Below are 19,035 nucleotides of genomic sequence, written 5' to 3' on the forward strand. Positions count from 1 at the left end.
CTTGTTGTCGATTTCCATCTCCAACATCTCCCATCCTCCTCCCAAACAACCCTCCTCTCCCCCCGATTTCAGCCCAGAAAACAACACCGTCCGCCCGACACAGAGAGAGCACTCAGAAAAGGCGTCGCCCTTCTTTTGCTCGTCCGTCTCTCTTCGCGCATTCATTTCCTCTCCGTTTTCCTGCGCGATATCGAGGCTTTCATTAGTTCTCGATCATTCTGCGTCGCTGTCCTCGCTGCGCGACCCGTCGCAGCAATCCCATCCCTTTGATCGCCTTGTCGCCCATCTCGGTGCCCGGCTTTCCTCCTGCCCATTTCCCAGCTTCTGAGGGGAGCGCCCGACCACATCATCGCGCGCACACTCACTCGCCCCTGCCACCCCTTTTCTGGCCCCATCCACCCAAGCAAGGCCAACGACCAAACACACGCCCCTCGCTCGACGCACGCACGCCCGCCCGCCCGCCTGCTTGTCGCCCACCGCATCTCGCTCACGCCGGCTCATCACCCACGGTTTACGTCAGCGACACCCCCCAGCTCTGCTCTGCTCAGCTCAGCACCAACGCATCCCGCATTGCACCTCCTTGCACTTCGCGCGCACCCGCTTCTCTGCATCACGTCGCCGCAGCTGCCTAGCTCTTCCGCCACTCGCTGCCACTGCCACCTCACCTCCCCCGTCAGGCTGTCGTTGCCTTGCGCCTCACCTCACCTCACCTTACACTGCATTAAAGGTCGCCTGCTCACCCTCTCGCGACTTTTTCGTCTCATCCTTCTCTCACTCACAGAATCTCCATGTTCCGGTTCTGGGGTTCAGAGCGGGGAAGCGAAACGACTGTCGGTGTCAGCCATCCAATGCCGTCGCTCGCGCAAAAGCACCAGTTCATCCTGCCGCATCCAGGTGCAACAACGACGTCTGTCTCAAGCCCGGTGCGCCCTCAAAAGAGGCGACTTTCCAGCGTTGACGCCTCTTGCGCGCCAAATGTTACCTTCATCAACGCCAACAGTGAGCAGCCTGTGAAGCGGGCAAAGCAGGAGAGCAGCAGCCCTCCCATCGCTGACATTCCTGCCTGCGATATGGCTACGCCACCATCGGCGCCCGCGCCTGTTCCTGTGGCTGTGTCTGGGCCTGAGCCTGCACCAGAGTCCAAGCCTGTTCCCGCGGTGACTAACGACATGGAAGACGCGTGCGACGCGATCCAGTACCAGTTTGGCCTGGAGATCTTGCTCAAGCACAACGAGCTGAGGCTAATCAACCAAGAGCTGGCCAAATGCCAGGTCGCCCTTGAGCAGCTTCGCCGATGCCATTTGATTCCTTATCCTACCACCTGCCCCACTCCGGCGCAGATGCTGGATATCAGCAGTGGCAAGGGCCCCTCTCTGCAGAATCGCCCGGGAGAGCCCGTCCCTCAGTGGGCGGCGCCTTTTGGAGTCGTCGATGGTCCTTACGCCCGACACTACGCCAAGTGGCTCATCCCTGATCCCAAGTTTGACGGCATGCAGCCTGAATGGTATCCCGTGCTTGACATTGCCCGTAGCAGAGGCTCAGCTGAGGGACGAACGACGAGAAACAGCATGTCTGACCTCTCAAGCGCGAACAAGAACCGGCCGGTTCGAGGTGCGGCTGGACAGAAGCTCCAGTCGCTGTCCAGTGGTTACCCTCAACCTAAGGAGAAGGCTGGGCCTTGTGTTCTGAAGCGCTCCGATGGCCAGACCGTGAAGCTCGTCTGCTTGGACTGCAACCGAGAAAACTTCAGTAGCACGCAGGGTTTCATCAACCATTGCCGCATCGCTCACAGGAGAGACTACAAGAGCCATGAGGAGGCTGCCGTGTCCTGCGGCCAACCGATCGAGGTCAACGAAGGTGGTGGCGTCGTTGGGGAGGAAAAGCCCCCGCCGCCAGCTCCCGCTGTCGCTCCAGGTCTTGTTCACCCGTTTGCCCAGTCCGACATGTCTACTCAGCAAGCCTACGTTTCTTTGCGCTCAAGGATCGCAGATTCGCTCAAGCTGTACCGTGATGGCAAGCTGCCTGGTGTGACGAGCATCCCCACTGTTCCGAACCCCGAGTCCGCGAGACCCGCCGTTCAGAACGGGGAGAACTTCGTCGGTTCGGCTGATGTCCCCTTCCTTTCGCGCCTCATGCAGAGCAGGAACTTTAACGGCAACCTCCGTGATATCGTTGGCGATGCTAAAGAGAAGATGTCGTTGGATGATGTTTCTTCGCCAGGAGAGGATTCGGAAGACGTCGAGGGTGGTCTCAGCACTCCAACTGGTGACGCTGGGTCAGCCGTTCGTGTTCCTTCCACTGCCATGCGTGTTCCAGCAAGAGCCGTCATGTCTCCTGTCGTCCCGGCGCCGACAAGGCCGACGAGCAGCAAGGGCAGGGCGACTCACTCGGGCTTTGCATCGCCGCCTATGAGCAGTCCCGACAAGGACGAAGGGCCACGGCTGATGATGATGGGCGACGAAGACGTCGACATGGTCGACCTGAGCCCCAACACAATGGTCAGCAACAACGCGCCTTCACTCGTCAGCGACGACGGCGAGTACGACGACTCAGATGATGGCTCAGACTCTGGCGTGAGCGACCGCATGGATGCCGAGTCGGTGTCTGATGTGGCCGAGATCACTCTCGATGAGGATCATGAGGGTCGACCTCTTCACCACCGGGGATCTAGCGGCTCCGGCACCACCATGCGTCTGAAGAAGGACGAGAACAAGCACGTCACCTTCGTTAGCCCTGTCAACAACAGCGCGAAACGAGCCCGAAAAGTTTAGGGTGTTTTCGGTTTCCTCAACGACCGTCAAGGCCTTTTGATTTTTGCATCAAGATTCATCCGAGGCCTTAATCGCCTTACCTTTGCCGCCACAAATATTTTCACTTGCTTTCTTCTGGCGACCAAGACTTTTTTGCGCACAAATACTCCCTTTAGTCGACGAACTTTTATTTCCTCCTTTCTTGCACTCTTCTCTTTCGACTCTGCGCAACCAGGGGTCTTTGGTCAGGCAAAAAAAAGCAGGCTACAGTGATGTGGCCAGAGATGGACAATGTCACATGTTAGAGATATGAAACGGGCGTCACGGGTGTTGGGAAGCGTCTGCCTTTTGCGTATGCTTGTGGTTTTTTTCTTTTTCTTTGCTTGTAGACTTTATACTGTTACAACTTCCTTCCCTGGATGACAGCTCCCTGGGAGTGGAAGACGCGTTCAGGAGGAACACGAATGATGGAGAGTCTCCCATGAGGGGATGCAACGCTAGCAAGACAGCTGTAGGATTCAAGGACACCCGTGTTGTATCATAGCGATTGGAGAAAGAGGCTTGATGAAAAACATGATGATAACAAGCTCACGTTGAGCAACCACACATTCATCCGATTAGCTCGCACGTGACATGTCTCCAGTTGCTGGTAGTTTGTGTGCCATTGACTTTGGCGCATTTCCACCGGTGACGTTGGGCCGGGCTTGGCCGTCCAACAGCCATCCCTGAGATGCCCCAGACGTTTATGAAGATCACCAACAGATGGATACTCTCCACCATTTTCAAACGAGAAAACCCAATGATTGCATTGAAGCAATAAAGTAATTGTCTCGTTTTGTTGCATATATCGCGCAGTATGTTTCTGGTTCCCTGCTCGTGCCCAGCAGGTTTCTTATAACATAGACGAGTCGTCGCCCTCACCTTTTTTTTCGGCGCCCTCACGTCCGCGAACCCGCGCTGTAGCATAGGTATATCAGAGAGAGGCCTTGCTTATGAGACAATAAGCACATGCAGGATGGTTCCTTGCTGCTGCGGGTGGGGAATGGGCGCGCAAACCGGCACGCAAGTCAATGTGCAGGTTAGATTCTTGCCATGTTTCAGAAGAATGTTGCTGAGTCAACACATCTCCAATATTTGTTTCTCTCTACGGATACTACTGTGTCTTTATTACCCTACGGCGGTGCATAGTACGTGGTGTGTGTGGGTGGCCCAATCAGCGACGGTGGCAGTCTTCGGGAAGATGCAGGCCATTGCATGTGTGCAAGGGCACCCGAATCAATCAACGAAGCTTTTTCGGAGTCCGGGAGTCGGGTTCGTTTATTCTGTCTCTCTGCAAGGACGACACGGGGGGGACGCAAGGGCCATTGCTAGATAGAGTTTTGATGCGATGAATGATTGGTGTTTCTTTCCCGTTTGATGGGCAAACTCGGGTGTCCCTGTCCTCTCTTCACGTGTGTGTTCTTTGTCTTTTTGGTTCATTGTCATCCCATGTTCTTCTTGTTCATGAAATTCGGCTGGATTAGGTAATTACAAAGATTCTAAACCATGTACAACAGGTTTTTGGTGAAATCATCACCCCGTGCCGTCGTCGCTATCTTCCCTGCTTCTTTTTATCCTAAGAAGTGGCAATGCTGAAGCAGCCTCCTTTTGTTTGCCGGGAGGAAAACATAGTCCCCGTCCCAGTCCCCATGTGAATCATTCCAAATGATGGCCTTGCACCGCGTGTAACATTATCGCTTGAAAATAAGACGTTTGTGTAAATTGTAATGATATATTGGCTTTCCTCTCTAGCTTAGAAATCGCTTAGAGGACGGCGGCAACGACACCGGCGACGGCGAGGAGGACGCCGCCGGTGTTGCGGGCGAGCTGGCCGACACCCAGGTTAGGGGTGCTGGTGGCCGAGACGGAGGCGGTTGCGGAGGCGGAGCTGCCGGTGGTAGGGGTGGCGGTCGCGGAGTTGGAGGCGACGGCGGCGGTGGCGGAGCCGGAGGAGGCGGCGGAGGCGGTCTTGCGCTGGGCGGCGGAGCCGTAGAGGGAGGCCTGCTGGCAGTAGATGGTGACCTGGTTCTGGGCGGGCGAGGCGCGGGCGTCGTTGGGGCAGTTGTTGTAGCAGGTCGCGACGGCCTGGTAGGCGGCGCACTGGCAGTCGTAGTCGGTGGCGGAGCAAGCCTCGACCTAGAAGGGGAATGTGTTAGTTGTTTGTTGTGATACAAAAGAGCAGAGCCGCGTCTCCACGCTCAATGGATGTTCAAAGCTTACCTTGGCGTTCTCGGAGGACAGGCAGGTCTCGACGATGGGCTCGGCGGCGCACTTGGTGTCCTGGGCCGCGACGGCGGCGATGAGGAGGGTGATGGGGAGGAAGAACTGCATCTTGACGGTTGTTGTGGTGGAGTGTGGTGTTCCGAGGAATCCGATTATTAAGAGTAAACTTTGTTTTTGTGGTCGTAACGACAATTGTTATATCCAACGAATGTGGTGCGTAGTCCGAAAACTTGCGTGCGTGTAGATAGCGAGTGACTTGATGAACCTCAGAGAGGGATCGTAGCTTATTAGGTTGTTTGGGTCGGGGAGGACGGGGAATAAGCTGTGGGTTCGTGGAGGCTATTACGGTAGAGGGATGGGAGAAGGAAAAGAGAACTCAACAGATGGGTGGTGGGATGGGCAAGAGGAATATTAAGTAAATTAGGGGAGTCCCAGGCAAGGCAATTTCATCACAAAAAAAACATTGTATCCGTATTGATCTTCCTGGGGGGCGTGGGCGGTCGCGTTCCCAGTCGCTCACTCTTCACTCTCACTCGCTGCATCTACTGGGGGTGGGCAAGACGGGGGCTAAGGAGCTAGAACGAGGATCGCGCAGAAACCAGCGAGGGGAAGGGGGGTGGAGGACTACACTGACTAGGCCGAGGGGGGGAAACGGTGGCGCGCGCCGCTAGCGAATGGACAACCAAAGGCCTGATGGGCCAGACAGACAGGCCAAGAAAGAGAGAGAGAGGCCGCGAGAAACGGAGAGAGAGGCAGGCAGAAGGACAAGAGGGCTTTTTTCTCCGGCCGAGGAACCAACGCGAGTGGAGGAGAGTGATGGGTTTACGGGATATGAGCGGGTCTCTCCAGGGGTCGTCTTGGGCCTGGGTTGACGGTCGAGTGATGGAGATTGATGAGGCTAACGAACGACCCATGGATGGGAAGAGAGGGTAGCAGCAGCAGCGGCGACTGTGAGTGTGCAGTGCAGGTGGTGTGGTACCCCGTCCGTCCTCTGCAGCTCGTCAGGAAAAGGAGAGTGGATTTGGGGGGAACGGACATGGTGATGGCGTCAAGCCCCGGTCAGACGGTTACAGGAGCATTGAGGAGGAAGAGAAGCGAGACGGGGCCACTGAATCAAATCCAGACCGAGCATCTACTCTAGGAGAAGGAGGCCGCGGTCTGGAGACATGTGCAGAAAGAAGGAAGGGTCAAATCATCAAAAGATGCTGGTGACCTACCAACCTGGAGTTGCCATGCCGCAATCCATACCATAACATGCCTAACCCCAGCCCAGATCTTCCCACTTTTGATTGTGGAAAGAGCAGCTGGCTGCTGCTACGGATACCACCACCGCATCTGCCCATCCTTGCTTGAGCTCTGCGGGAAGGGACGGACGCCGTTGCGCGCACCGCGCGCATCCTTTGTGTTTCTCAGCTTTCTAGCCCCAAAGACGGGTGTTTCTGGAGAATCGAATCGGGTTCTTGGGGTTTCTTTGATAGGAAAACGGGGGAATGCCTAGAAATTGTTGGCAAAGGAACCGACGACTCGGGGCTGAGACTAGGCCTTCTGGTCCCCTTCCCCAAAGCCTGCCGTCTGTCTCCCTGCCTCGTCACCCCCCTCGACCAGCTTTGTTATGAGGGCTTACTCTGGTTCGATGCAACTGTGCAGAACCAGAAGTGGTGATGGTTCGATATGACAGAAACGGAGAGAACGAGCACCAAGCACAGCAGAACGGCCGACGGAAAACGAGGTTCGAAAAACGGACCATGCGAACATGGGGCCCGGACGTCGAGATGAAGTCTAATCTTAGGGGGCCAGCCCCGATATGGCAGACTGATGATTGGTCGGGAGCTGGGCCAGAAGCCCCTGGTTGGCCCTTTTTTCCTTTTCTTTCCCGCGGGCCAAGAGAGAAGGGGGACAGCAAATAATTGGACCAGGGGGGGCGTGCGGCTTTCGAAGACGACCTTCGAAGGATGGGGTTACACCGAGATGCAAGTGCCGTCCGTGGCGGCATGTCCGTATTGGTTGGAGAAGAGTCGTGTTGTGCTGCCGTGGAGAGACGGATGCAATGCGAGTGTAAATATCTCTCTACAGAGGCAGAGCTCGTGGAGCAACACAAATCGTTCAACGTCAACCGTCAACGTCCATCAGGTATTCCTCCTGCATGGCAAAATGCGATGGATGCATGCATGCACATCTGATCTCAGACGACGCGGCCGTCGCCTGTCGTCTGGTGTTTTACCTGTAGCTTTGACCCTGTCGAAGAAGGTCGCGCACGGCTGTCGGGGATGGCAATAATTGGGATTATGGCCTATTGGGGAGAGAGCGTATCTGTCTGATCCCAATATTGCTTCATCAGCTCGTGTGCCTTTTTCGGGCAAATATGAAATAACACAGCGCGTTGCTTTTTGACTGGTCCGGTCCGGCCGCAAAATGTGTCGTCCTTGGGCCTCGGGCAGCTTGCTGGATGGTGTTGTGACTCGTGTCGTGTCCAGCGTCGTGTTTCTCGTGTTGTCCCCAAGGCTCGCTGCGCCCCGGTTATTCTGGCCCTGCTGATTCGCCACTCGCATTCTTCCATATCATGGGTATTGGTTGTTCGATCGACTGCTAAGGCGGGTAGTTTGGCGTCGTGGAATTTCTCTCCTCCAAGAGTTCTAGACATTTTCTTCAATGACAAGATTCCGATCCGGGCTGTGGCACTTATGGCTACACGCAAGTCTTGAAGTATGCGACGAAGCCGTCTGAACCGCAGTCGCCATCTCCTAGGTTCTAGACTCTAGACCCAGTCATTCGTGAAGGCAGGCTAGATTTCAGCGACGACGGCAAGCCCAACACACGCTGCATGTTCGTCTGTCGTGTTGGTCCCTCTCTGCCGCCCCGTTGCTGACGGTCTAGGTGGCGCACTTGCCCTAGCCGCTGCTATTCTTGCTCCTCCGCATATCCAGGGTACCCGCTTCATGCAAGTCTTCGTTTTCTGCGTGGAATACCTCATGAGGAGGTGACGTTGGGGATGTTGTCTCACAAACCAACCACTCAGTCTGCCCAGTCACCACGCCTGCTTTTTTCCGAGGCCGCAAATACGAGGTGTAGTAGCTGCCGGGGCGGCTGGCGTTGCATCGCGGAGGCAGCCTCCTGCGATGCGCCACTCCCCGCTGCAACTGCCACCGAGGGCCCGCCGAGACCGGGAATCTGAGTGATGCAGTCGGATCGAGACCGGCGATTCACTGTCTACGCCAACGATTCGTTCGAAGGCTGCGGTGGTTCAAGATGGCAGGCCGTCTCCATTTGCGGCTCTCCTTAGAAATACGGATACCTGCAGACATCTTAAACACCCATGGCCTGTCCTTCTACGGGTCTGGATGCGCGACCAGAGGGATCGACGTGGAGACAAGCTATCAAGTGGCATCCCCGAAGGTATCACGGCTCGCTGCTTTAGGTTGTGAATTTAGGTCCGAAGGCAAGACAGGCACATCCGATTCGTCGGGTATCATTCATGACTAAACCAAGCCACAACGCTCAAATTGGCCTGGAGGCCCCTCTCCTGCTGCATCGTTCATTATCATTAGACACATTAACCACAGCCGGGGATCTTCATCTTGAATGCCGGTAAACGCGCCGCCACCGGAACCGGAGCCAGCTACATCTCGGGCCTATCGCCGGCTCAGCTGCCTCTTCATCTCCCCATTCTCCCTCTTCAAGACCTCCAGCTGCGCTTCCAAGCCCTCCATCCTCTCCGCCGCGCCCATGCTCATCTCCTCGACGATCTTGACGAACCTGAACAATCGAAAGACAATGACAAGCGAAGCAATCTCCTCAACGATGCCGTGCGACAACACGTCAATCACAAAGCTTGCTATGATGACGACCCCGTCGAGCAGATGAAACCAATCCTTGAAATATCTTGGGTGGCCGTCAGTTATGCCGCAACGTCAAGCGCCTGGGGGAAACTTACCGGAGACCAAAGGCGAACACACAGAGTATCAGCTCAATCATGAACATGCAGCTGAACACAAGCCCAGCGATCGTCAACCCTTCGCGCGTGTCTCTGACCCAGGGCTCGTCCTCGCGCTTCATATCGCAGGCGACGAGCTCGATGAAGATGTTGGCCAACAGCGCTGCCACGTCCAGCGACACCAGCGCGAGCACGGCGTAGTGCTTTGTGCGAGACGAGAGGATGTCCTTGAGGCTGGTGCGGGACTCGGTGAGATGCTGCCTGAGGGGAGCCGGCCGGTTGGTCTCGCGAAACCCGCTGAAGCTCCAGAGCAGAGGCCGGATTGCCTCCTCCTCGTCGGTCGCCATCGCTGCAGTTTCAGGCGTCGCCTTCTCCGACCATTCGGAACGGCGAGAAAATATCGAGATTTGATTTCCGGAGTGATATGTTTCGTGTGTTTCTCTCGGCGACGCGGTCGCAGCCTTATCTGGACGGAGACCCTGAAGAGTAGGAAGCTCACGCGTGCGGCGCAAGAAAATGAGAAGGCTGAGAAGGAAGCCCAAATGTGGTGGTGCTGGGCCGGGGCCGCCGATACCGTTGCTGACGCAGTGTGTCTTCGGCGACGTCACACGTGGGCGACGACGACCGGCCAGGCGAACCACGGGGTCCTGAAGGGCTGACTAAGTGCAGCACCAACCTCCTTGGCAGGTAAGTTTGCGAACTTCAGACCGGCTATCCGGCCACGAGGACGAGGCTCCGGGGGATGGATGGGGTGGCTTCGGTTATCGTCGTGCCGATGAGCTCCGATGTTTTGTCTGTAATTCGTCGTCGCAGTTGCCGTTTGTCGTCTCGCTTCGTCCTTCCGAACCGCCGGGGCTGTGGAGCGCTCTCGGGGCTCCCCCGTAGCGGAGGACGGGCGACCCGGGGCGACTGGGGGGATCAAAAGGTTGGGGGGCGATGCGAGATGCGATCTTATTGTGAGTGCCCAGAGGCCAGGCAATGGCTCGGCGCTCTTTGGTCGATCGCACACATGCGCTCCCCCGCTATGACAGCACCTGTGGGAATTTGCAATGTAACGTGGTCAGGGTTGGAGCATGACGTAAGTTTGGGCATTGAATCCTAGAAGGTTGATATTGAAAATGCCGAGCCAATTTGATATACATTCAATTCTCTATAGTACGGGAGAGAGAAATTCAGCGAAGGTCAGCCCCAGGTCGTTACCACCGAGCCAGAAAGCGTGGATGTCGGAGAGCGAGACGTGGATGGCAATGCAACGGGGATGAGAAAGACCAAGGCCCAAAGGCCACTGATTTGTCGTCAAACCAGAACATTGAAAGGGGGCCTCCGTGCCTGATTTGCTCAAATGAAGCTGCCTTATACACAAATCATGGCAAAGAGCTCCGTCAGCTTCGAAGACAACAAAGAGCAGAGCTCTAAATATGAACCTGGTCCAAGGGAGACAGGAACTTTTGTGGCATCTGCCTAGCAAGGGGCGCGACCGTCTTACCAAGCAAAATGCTCCCATACCGCCAGGGTGAAGGCCTTTCTGAGAGCATATCCTGGGGTTTGTTGCCATGTTTCTGAAGCAATCTAGGTAGAAGAGTGAAAGGTCCTGAAGGTGGTCGACTTCAGTTGGGCAATGGAGCTCAAAGTACGGGCACAGCAACAGCAGGTGCACACCACTGCAGCTGTAGCTGTATCTTGCCCTGTGAGCTCCACGACCCCGCTGGACAAGGTGCTTGAGCAAGGAGCTGGCAACCAGAACCGACCTGTACGCATAATGGTGCTGCCAGTTGAACGTCATCTAGAAACCACATATTCAACTTGGAGATATCTTCTGCTTGAACCCAATATATCTTCAACGTCCCCCCTTCCATTCCAGCTTCCCAAGCTCAGACAGCTCCAAACCCACATTTGTGCAAGATCGAGATCAGGAAGCTCTTATCGGTCTTATCGGGGCGCCACCGGCTAAACCGTGGACCAATCTCCCTGGCCATTTTTGGACTCGAACCTTGGATACCTTTCGACGGACGTCTGCCTCATCTCGTCCGCCTCGCCATCGGCTTCAATCCGTTCCCTACCTTGCGCAAGCAGCTGCTCATCCATCCAACGCAGGGCAAGAGTTTGCTCCTGCAGTTGCCAGAGTCGTGAGTCCCTTCCCTCCCATGGCCGCCGCATAATCGTAGCAGGAGCTAGTCCTACTAGGAAACCCCTCCCAAGGCTGCCGGTCGCCTTACTGGCGCGTCTCTGCCTTGGCGCACGATTCAGCCATCTCTGAAGCTTCCCCAAACATCATCACTGACATTCCTCTTCCAGACGCTTTTGCATCGTTTTCAAATCACCAGAGACCGCAGCCATGGCGGACGTCAAGCCCGAGGACAAGCCTGTGGATGATCACAGCGCCGAGAACAACAGCGTCGCCGACGATGAGAACAACCACGATGAGGTGCGCAAAGACAATAAGCCTTCTACGGCCCTTAGGCTTCGCGTAGTAAGAGGAGGTTAGACTGACCAAGATGATGAACGTAGGAGGAGGAAATCTCGGCGATGAAGCGACGTGTCGCCGAGATGGAAGAGGAGGCGGCCAAGCTGCGCGAGATGCAAGCCAGCCTGAACCAGCAGGCCCAAGACCTCAACACCGACGACAAGCAAGACGTCGACAGCCGCAGCATTTTCGTCGGCAACGTTGACTACTCCGCCTCCCCCGAGGAGATTCAGGCGCACTTCCAGAGCTGCGGCTCCATCAACCGCGTTACCATCCTGCTGGACAAGTTCACCGGACAACCCAAGGGGTACGTGTTTTGCATCTCTTGACGCCCTGCAGGGCCAGCCGCGGTTGGAAGCAGCAATGTGCTAACATGCTCTCGCATAGGTACGCCTACGTCGAGTTTACCGAGCCCAGCCTTGTCGCCCAGGCTCTCGTTCTGAACGAGAGCATCTTCAAGGGTCGCAACATCAAGGTCGTTCCCAAGCGGACTAACGTCCCTGGTATGTCCAGAGGCCGCGGCCGCGGTGGATTCCGCGGAGGTCGCGGCGGCTTCGGCGGCCGTGGTGGTGGATTTCCTCCCCGAGGTGGTGGCTATCGGGGTGGTTACCGTGGCCGAGGAAGAGGCGGATACTCCCCGTATTAGGATGCCGGGGTGTACCCCTCGAAGCCTCGACCTGCGGCCCCGGCCTCGGCCCCGTGAGGGCTGGGCCGCCGACAGGACTGCAATTCGATTGTACCATACAGGATCCGGTAGGGCAAGGGAAGCTCAACAAGGCGTTCAGGGATAGGTCAGAGCTCTGCAAACACACAGAGTCGATAGGTTTTCAGTTCAGTGAATCCAAGTTCCAGTTACAAACGTTGTATGATCTACGGCTGCGTCATCCGGGTGGTCAGTCATCTGGCGTTGATGGCTCGAGATCGATCCAGATGTGAACCGTCAACCCCGGAGTCGGTCGGTTATGCTCGTTCATTGTAAGCAGATCTCGACTCCAAACGCGGATCGAACGGACTGTAACCCTATACACGGGGGACAGCGTTCGAATATGTGCAGTAAACACCATGAACAGGGGTCAAGAAGCGTCATGGAACACCAAACGATTAATCACGTAGTATCCGCAGGGTCGGGACGCCACGAGACAGGACGGACGAGCCTAGCGGTGCCGCCTTTCCGCGCGTGGCCCACGACGTCGCCCGATCCGGGCGCAGGGTTGCCGGACGAGAGGCGCTGACATGTCGCGGGAGTCCCCATCTGCCAGCTGACACACACGGCCCGGGGGATGTGTTTGCGACCTGTTCTCTACACTACCTTAGGGGGCCTCAATTCTCAGGGCTACTGGATTTTGTACGGCCTGGAACTGACTACCTGGGGCGAGAATTTCGTATTGGAAATGCTCAGCGGTAGGCTAACTAACACCTGGCCGGGGCAAGAAAGATGGTGCCCTTTTCATACCAAGGATTGGACGCAGCGTCAAGTATGTCTGCGGCACGTGCTGCTAGTTGTATGTGAAGCCGCTGCCGTGACCGCGGTTCTCATTGGATGAAGTTGGAGGCAGGAAATGGTTCGCTTTTCTCTACGTCTTGCTTGGTTTAGGAAGGAGAGGGACTTTTGCGAGAAGCACTCATTTTTGTCACCAAGGTTATGTTATTTATGGCACGCACGATGGATGGCCCCGATGATGGATGGATGGAGCCTGGGGGGCCCGGAGGGGAGGGGGAACGGGCTGAACGTGCCGGGCGACTATCATGCTAAGGGCGATTTGCGGGTTGGATGTGCTCGAATGCCTTGGGCGTCCCTTTCTGTTCCTGAGGACCACGAGCTCTCTTGCTTTCTTCTGGCTCAAGGGCTCATGCTGGGACGGACGGGAGAATTATGGGGGGTTTTGCTTGCTGATGGAAAGGCGCACACCGGCGGCGCATGAGGTTCGGGAGGATGGAGGGAGGGCGTTGATGGGACGAGGAACAATGCGCTGTTTCTGGTTTGGGTTCACTGTCGGTACATGCCTTGATCCCTTTGGCCAAGAAAGCAGGGCCGGCCAGGGCAGTAGCCAGCAGCGGTGCTGAACGAGTCTGTCTGTGTAGGGTCTTGCTTTCTAATGTTGACAGCCGTATGAGAAATGCCTTTTTTGCCTAGGATGATTGATGATTTGTTGATTAGTACTGATTAGAAAAGAGGCCATGTGACATTGCCATACTGATGGAAAATTCTGGTCCTGAAGATTGAATTCGCCACGAAAGATTATGTAAAGAGAGAGACCGGTGCTTGCTTCGCTCGCTCAGAGGTTCTAGATCTTGGTGGACGGCCCGAACTGAGGGGCCTACCAAGACCTCTTGGGCTGGGAGCACGGCAAGGGCAATCGTCAGGGTACCGCACCGTTCAAACCGGATGGTACCGTGTGCAAACATGAAGTACCCTGTGTTTGCTTGGCGGGGGGTAGCGAAAGTCAAGGTAAGGTCATGTCAGGCAAGGGGACGATGGGGGTATTTGGCAGCTCTCTGGCATCTAAGACGAGCATCCGAAACACGATTGGGAACAGCGTTTAAGCAGGCGGCCTGTCGCCCTTCGTCTGCTTCGAGCCTGAGGTGTGCTTTTTGTTCGGCATAGCCTGCGGTGATGAGCTGAGAGCTAGGTGCACTACGGACGGTTTCTGCCCTAGTCGCGACGGGATGTCGCTTTTAGTGACTGCGGTTAAGGTGAGGTACTTGCTTTCCTCGCATCGGTTGTCACCGGTTGCGTGGCCCAGCCACAGCACGCGGGATGGATGTTGCAAGGAGGGGCAGTCGACCTGTTTCTGAAGCACTACGTCAGGTACAGGATTCCCCAGGGCGCCGCTACCACGGGAAGAGGGAGGGAGCCAGGAAGACGGACGACGACGACAACAACGACAGCGGACAGGGGCTTACGGAAGGTGGATTTGAGTGCGAGCCTGGGCCGATGTCGATGTCGATGTCGATGTCGATGTCCGTGTCGATGTCGAGAGACTGACTGACTGACTGGTTGCAGCGGTGGATAAGAATAGAGGCAGGCCAGTACAATCAGGGAAGACAGCGGTGCAGTCTGCGGAACACTTTGCAGGTAACGTGCTCCCGCCTGGTAAGATTGTCTGCAGTTCAAGAATCCCATCACCAACCAACAGCATGCTTCTCCGAGGCACCTTTTGTAGTATCTGACCTGCCCCGGCACCTTCTTATGGCCAGCCGTGCCTTTGGATGTGCTTGTCATCCACCCAGCAATCTGCAGGCCCTGCCTTCTGGGGCAATCCCCAGGACCTATTCTGAGAACAGCCCCTCCTCTGATACTGATGTCGAGATACCTTTCGAGAAGCAGTGCATGTGTTGAAGCAGAATCGAGAGCAAGTGACCAGCACAGCGAGCAGTTTCTCAGATAGATGTACATATCTCTCAAACTCTCTCAAGCCAGAGGTACCCCATGGCTACCTTGAAGCCCCGCCGACGCCTAACAACTCGGGCAGAAGACTGAACAGATGGAGTGAATTCGCCATTTGCACTGCCAGCCATGCCATGCTCACCAAGTTGCCTCCAGTCGCCTGCTCCAAGTCTCCTTCAACTCACCTGCGCTTACCTGCCTACCTCCCCTGCTGTCTGCAACTGAGTCTACCAAACACCTGGGGCCTACCACCACCGCAATAGTTGCTGCCAATGTTACCTACCTACGCTACCTGACTCCATACCTGTGAACGTATGGAGGTGTCTTTTGTACGGCGGCTGCAGCGAAGAAAGATACAGGGCCCTCCACTACTTGAATGGGCTCCCTGCTACCGCTGGTGGACCAAAAGGTACCTGAGGTAGGCCCGGGGTACTTCCAGGTTGCCTAAGGTACCCAGCTGCGGGACGGGCCAAGGCTCCTCTTGCCTCTGTGTCCCTCTCTATGCCTGCCTACCTATGGCCGCTGACTGGTGACAGGACGCTCTGCCTACCCACCTCCTACCTCACCTCCCGCATCTCTCCTAACAACCTTCTTTGCCTCACTGCGCACTTCCGACCGGAGACAATAACCCACTCGCACACACATACCGTTTGACAAGCGCTCAGACGGGGGCGACTACCAAAACACCAAACTCGCTCCATCCTGTCGACTTCCCATCGCCAACCTCCCTCTGCAAACGTTCGAATCCGGTCGGCGAATCGTTCTCTCACCGCACGACTTGATCGGCGAGAAAACCCCTCGTTCTCCTCGCTCTGCCTGACCATCGCTGGCCCGATACCAGCCCAAGCATCTTTAGCATACCATACCTTACCTCCAAACCAACTTGGCCCTTCGCTCGGGCTTCCCGCCCGCCGCCGCGTCACCTTATCATCCACCGTAGCCCCGAGGAACCCCAAAAACCCAGCCCACTTGGCTATTCGAAGCGGGGGGTTTCTGCACTGCACAGCACAGCACAGCCTCAGCTCTGCCTTTGCCGTCGTCGTCAACCTCAATTCCCGTTCGCATCATCTCGCCGTCGCTGCACACCTTTGCTGCGTGCATCCCGTCCTCGACCGACGCCAGACCTACCCCGTACGATCGCGATCCGGTATCCTCAAACAAGTTCCGCAGATCATTCGTGACCCCTCACCTGTTCCAACACTGGGCGACTCTCGTCTGGACACGACAAATATTCTGGGAGTTGATACCGTTGTCGCTGGACATCCTGCGACGAAATGAGTTCCTCCCGCAATGATGCCGGGCAACCCAAGTAAGTTTGCTCCTGCTTGGCCGGACCCATCTTCATGGACTCTGGTCATTCCGATGTCATCAAAGCCGGGAAGCATAACGATAGCTAACTGTCACTGCCCGTAGCCGCAAGCCCAATCTTCGAGTAACGAGTTCGTCCTCTCCGCGTCGGCTCCCCGCGCTGCATCGACAAAAGCTAACTTGGACACAGTCATCGCCGCAGATGGCCTCTACAAGCGAGATGTCTTCCGTACGTAGTCCTTGTTGCCATCGTACTTCACCATGTTGATTAACACCGTCGACAGGGTTTCCGGATCCCTTCGCTGTCATTACCGTCAACGGAGACCAGACCAAGACTACGACGGCTCAAAAGCGGACGTTGAACCCGTACTGGAACGAGAGCTTCGATCTGTGCGTAGTGCTCCGGACATGTCTCGTGCAGAGCATCATCGCTGACAAACCACAGCCACGTGAATGAAGACACCATTCTCGCCGTCCAAGTATTTGACCAGAAGAAGTTCAAGAAGAAGGATCAAGGATTTCTCGGCGTCATTAACGTTAGAATCGGCGATGTTATCGAATTGGCACCCGACGCAGATGGTAACGCTCTTCCCCTCGTCAGCTTGTTTCATCCTGTAGGACGTGACTAACCCGCTTCCCGCCGTAAAGACCAGATGCTCACGCGAGACCTGAAAAAGTCGACCGACAACCTCGTTGTCCACGGAAAACTAATAATTAACCTTTCTACGAATCTCTCTACACCCGCTCGCGCTGGCCAGGCCTCGTCCAGTCGTCCCTCTCTCGTCCCGCCCGCTCAAGGATCCAACATTTCGTCGCTCTCCGCTCCGCCGCCCGACGGCAGACCGGGCTCCGCCATGGGCGCTCCCAACGGGGGGCCGGTTCCTGGCTCTCAAGTCAATCTACCGCACCGCCCGGCTAGCATGACGTCAACCGGACCTGCGCCTGCTGCAAATGGAGCCGCGGCTCCCGCGAGAACCACCGCCAGTACTCTCAGCCCGTTTGAAGATGCGCAAGGCCGACTGCCGGCGGGATGGGAACGCCGGGAGGACAATCTGGGACGGACATATTACGTTGATCATAACACGAGAACGACTAGCTGGAACAGACCTACTGCCACCGGAGCTGTGGAACAGAGAAATGAGCGTGAAAACGCAACCCAAGTGGAACGCCAGAGACATCAGAACCGAACGCTTCCCGAGGACCGTACCGGTGCAAACTCCCCGACTCTCCAGGCCCAGCAACAAGCGGCCCAGCAGAACGCGAACAATGCCACGATGATGCATACCGGCGCCACAAGCCCGGGTACTGGCGAGCTGCCTCCCGGTTGGGAACAGAGATGGACGCCGGAGGGACGACCTTACTTCGTGGACCACAACACCCGGACTACCACCTGGGTGGACCCTCGTCGCCAGCAATACATCCGTATGTATGGCGGCCAGAACAACACAAATGGCACCATTCAGCAACAGCCCGTATCCCAATTGGGACCTCTGCCTAGCGGCTGGGAAATGCGCCTCACCAACACAGCAAGAGTGTACTTTGTGGACCACAACACGAAGACGACAACTTGGGATGACCCCCGCTTGCCATCATCCCTGGACCAGAACGTGCCTCAGTACAAGCGAGACTTCAGAAGGAAGCTTATCTACTTCCGCTCGCAGCCCGCTATGCGCATTTTGTCCGGCCAGTGCCACATCAAAGTGCGCCGCTCCCACATTTTCGAGGATTCTTTCGCAGAGATCACTCGGCAGTCTGCTACTGATTTGAAGAAGCGTTTAATGATCAAGTTTGACGGAGAAGATGGTCTGGATTACGGTGGTCTGTCCAGAGAGTTCTTCTTCCTCCTTTCCCACGAGATGTTTAACCCCTTCTACTGCCTTTTCGAGTACTCCGCCCACGACAACTATACCCTCCAGATCAACCCCCACTCCGGCATCAACCCGGAGCACCTGAACTACTTCAAGTTCATCGGCCGTGTCGTCGGATTGGCCATTTTCCACCGTCGTTTCCTCGACGCGTTCTTCATCGGTGCCCTGTACAAGATGATCCTTGGCAAGTCGGTCGTTCTCGCCGACATGGAGGGTGTTGATGCCGATTTCCACCGTTCCTTGCAGTGGATGTTGGACAACGATATTTCTGGCGGTATCCTGGAGCAGACGTTCTCTACAGAAGACGAGCGCTTTGGTGTCATGACGGTCGAGGATCTCATTCCTAACGGACGTAACATTGACGTCACGAACGAGAACAAGAAGGAATACGTTGATCTTATGGTCAAGTGGAGAATCGAGAAGCGTATCGCGGAGCAGTTCCAAGCCTTTAAGGATGGCTTCCACGAGCTCATCCCTCAGGACCTTATCAACGTCTTTGATGAGCGTGAGCTTGAGTTGCTCATCGGTGGTATTGCGGAGATCGATGTCGATGACTGGAAGAAGCACACTGACTACCGCGGATACACTGAGTCTGACGAGGTCATTCAGTTCTTCTGGCAGACGATTCGCTCCTGGGATGGAGAGCAGAAGTCGCGTCTGCTCCAATTTGCTACGGGTACATCACGTATTCCGGTTAACGGTTTCAAGGATCTCCAGGGAAGCGATGGACCGAGAAGGTTCACTATTGAGAAGGCGGGTGAAATAAACAACCTTCCGAAGGCCCACACATGGTAAGCTCTGTTGTTATTTTCGCAGCCGATATTTGTCGCTAACCCATGCATAGTTTCAACCGTCTGGACTTGCCGCCGTACAAGAGCCTCGAGATGCTGCAGCAGAAGCTCACCATTGCCGTTGAGGAGACCATGGGCTTTGGCCAGGAGTAGTTGCAAGCAGAAGCCTGCCCGAGATTTGCGATCTTTATTGTTATCCGGTTCGACATAGGCTCAAGACTTACATCATGCCTTATGGTCATGCGTCATGGCAATGGACCGGCCCGGAGCTGT

At 56.0% G+C, this 19,035-nt stretch overlaps 5 protein-coding genes across 5 annotated transcripts; 3 read left to right on the forward strand and 2 right to left on the reverse strand.

Moving 5' to 3' along the window:
• Positions 1-788: 788 nt before the first annotated feature.
• On the forward strand, positions 789-2,771 carry CGCS363_v013190 (uncharacterized protein; the record flags this gene model as incomplete). The annotated part of the gene is made up of 1 exon (XM_036645039.1): positions 789-2,771. The coding sequence occupies one exon, from the start codon at positions 789-791 to the stop codon at positions 2,769-2,771; it is 1,983 nt and encodes a 660-aa protein (XP_036489410.1).
• A 1,782-nt stretch (positions 2,772-4,553) lies between these two features.
• Positions 4,554-5,120, reverse strand: CGCS363_v013191 (uncharacterized protein; the record flags this gene model as incomplete). The annotated part of the gene is made up of 2 exons (XM_036645040.1): positions 4,554-4,925; positions 5,010-5,120. 2 exons carry the CDS (start codon positions 5,118-5,120, stop codon positions 4,554-4,556), a joined length of 483 nt encoding a protein of 160 aa, XP_036489411.1.
• A 3,521-nt stretch (positions 5,121-8,641) lies between these two features.
• hvcn1 (Voltage-gated hydrogen channel 1) lies at positions 8,642-9,290 on the reverse strand (the record flags this gene model as incomplete). Its single annotated transcript, XM_036645041.1, has 2 exons — positions 8,642-8,891; positions 8,944-9,290. 2 exons carry the CDS (start codon positions 9,288-9,290, stop codon positions 8,642-8,644), a joined length of 597 nt encoding a protein of 198 aa, XP_036489412.1.
• A 1,988-nt stretch (positions 9,291-11,278) lies between these two features.
• Positions 11,279-12,053, forward strand: pab2 (Polyadenylate-binding protein 2; the record flags this gene model as incomplete). The annotated part of the gene is made up of 3 exons (XM_036645042.1): positions 11,279-11,413; positions 11,452-11,714; positions 11,795-12,053. The coding sequence occupies 3 exons, from the start codon at positions 11,279-11,281 to the stop codon at positions 12,051-12,053; spliced, it is 657 nt and encodes a 218-aa protein (XP_036489413.1).
• Positions 12,054-16,069: 4,016 nt separating this feature from the next.
• RSP5 (E3 ubiquitin-protein ligase RSP5) lies at positions 16,070-18,915 on the forward strand (the record flags this gene model as incomplete). Its single annotated transcript, XM_036645043.1, has 7 exons — positions 16,070-16,104; positions 16,209-16,234; positions 16,294-16,332; positions 16,388-16,493; positions 16,549-16,682; positions 16,752-18,762; positions 18,816-18,915. The coding sequence occupies 7 exons, from the start codon at positions 16,070-16,072 to the stop codon at positions 18,913-18,915; spliced, it is 2,451 nt and encodes an 816-aa protein (XP_036489406.1).
• Between the last annotated feature and the right edge of the window lie 120 nt (positions 18,916-19,035).

Source organism: Colletotrichum siamense, assembly GCF_013390195.1.
Source record: "Colletotrichum siamense strain Cg363 chromosome Unknown KSG_Cg363_contig09, whole genome shotgun sequence".
NCBI classification, from domain to species: Eukaryota; Fungi; Ascomycota; class Sordariomycetes; order Glomerellales; family Glomerellaceae; genus Colletotrichum; species Colletotrichum siamense.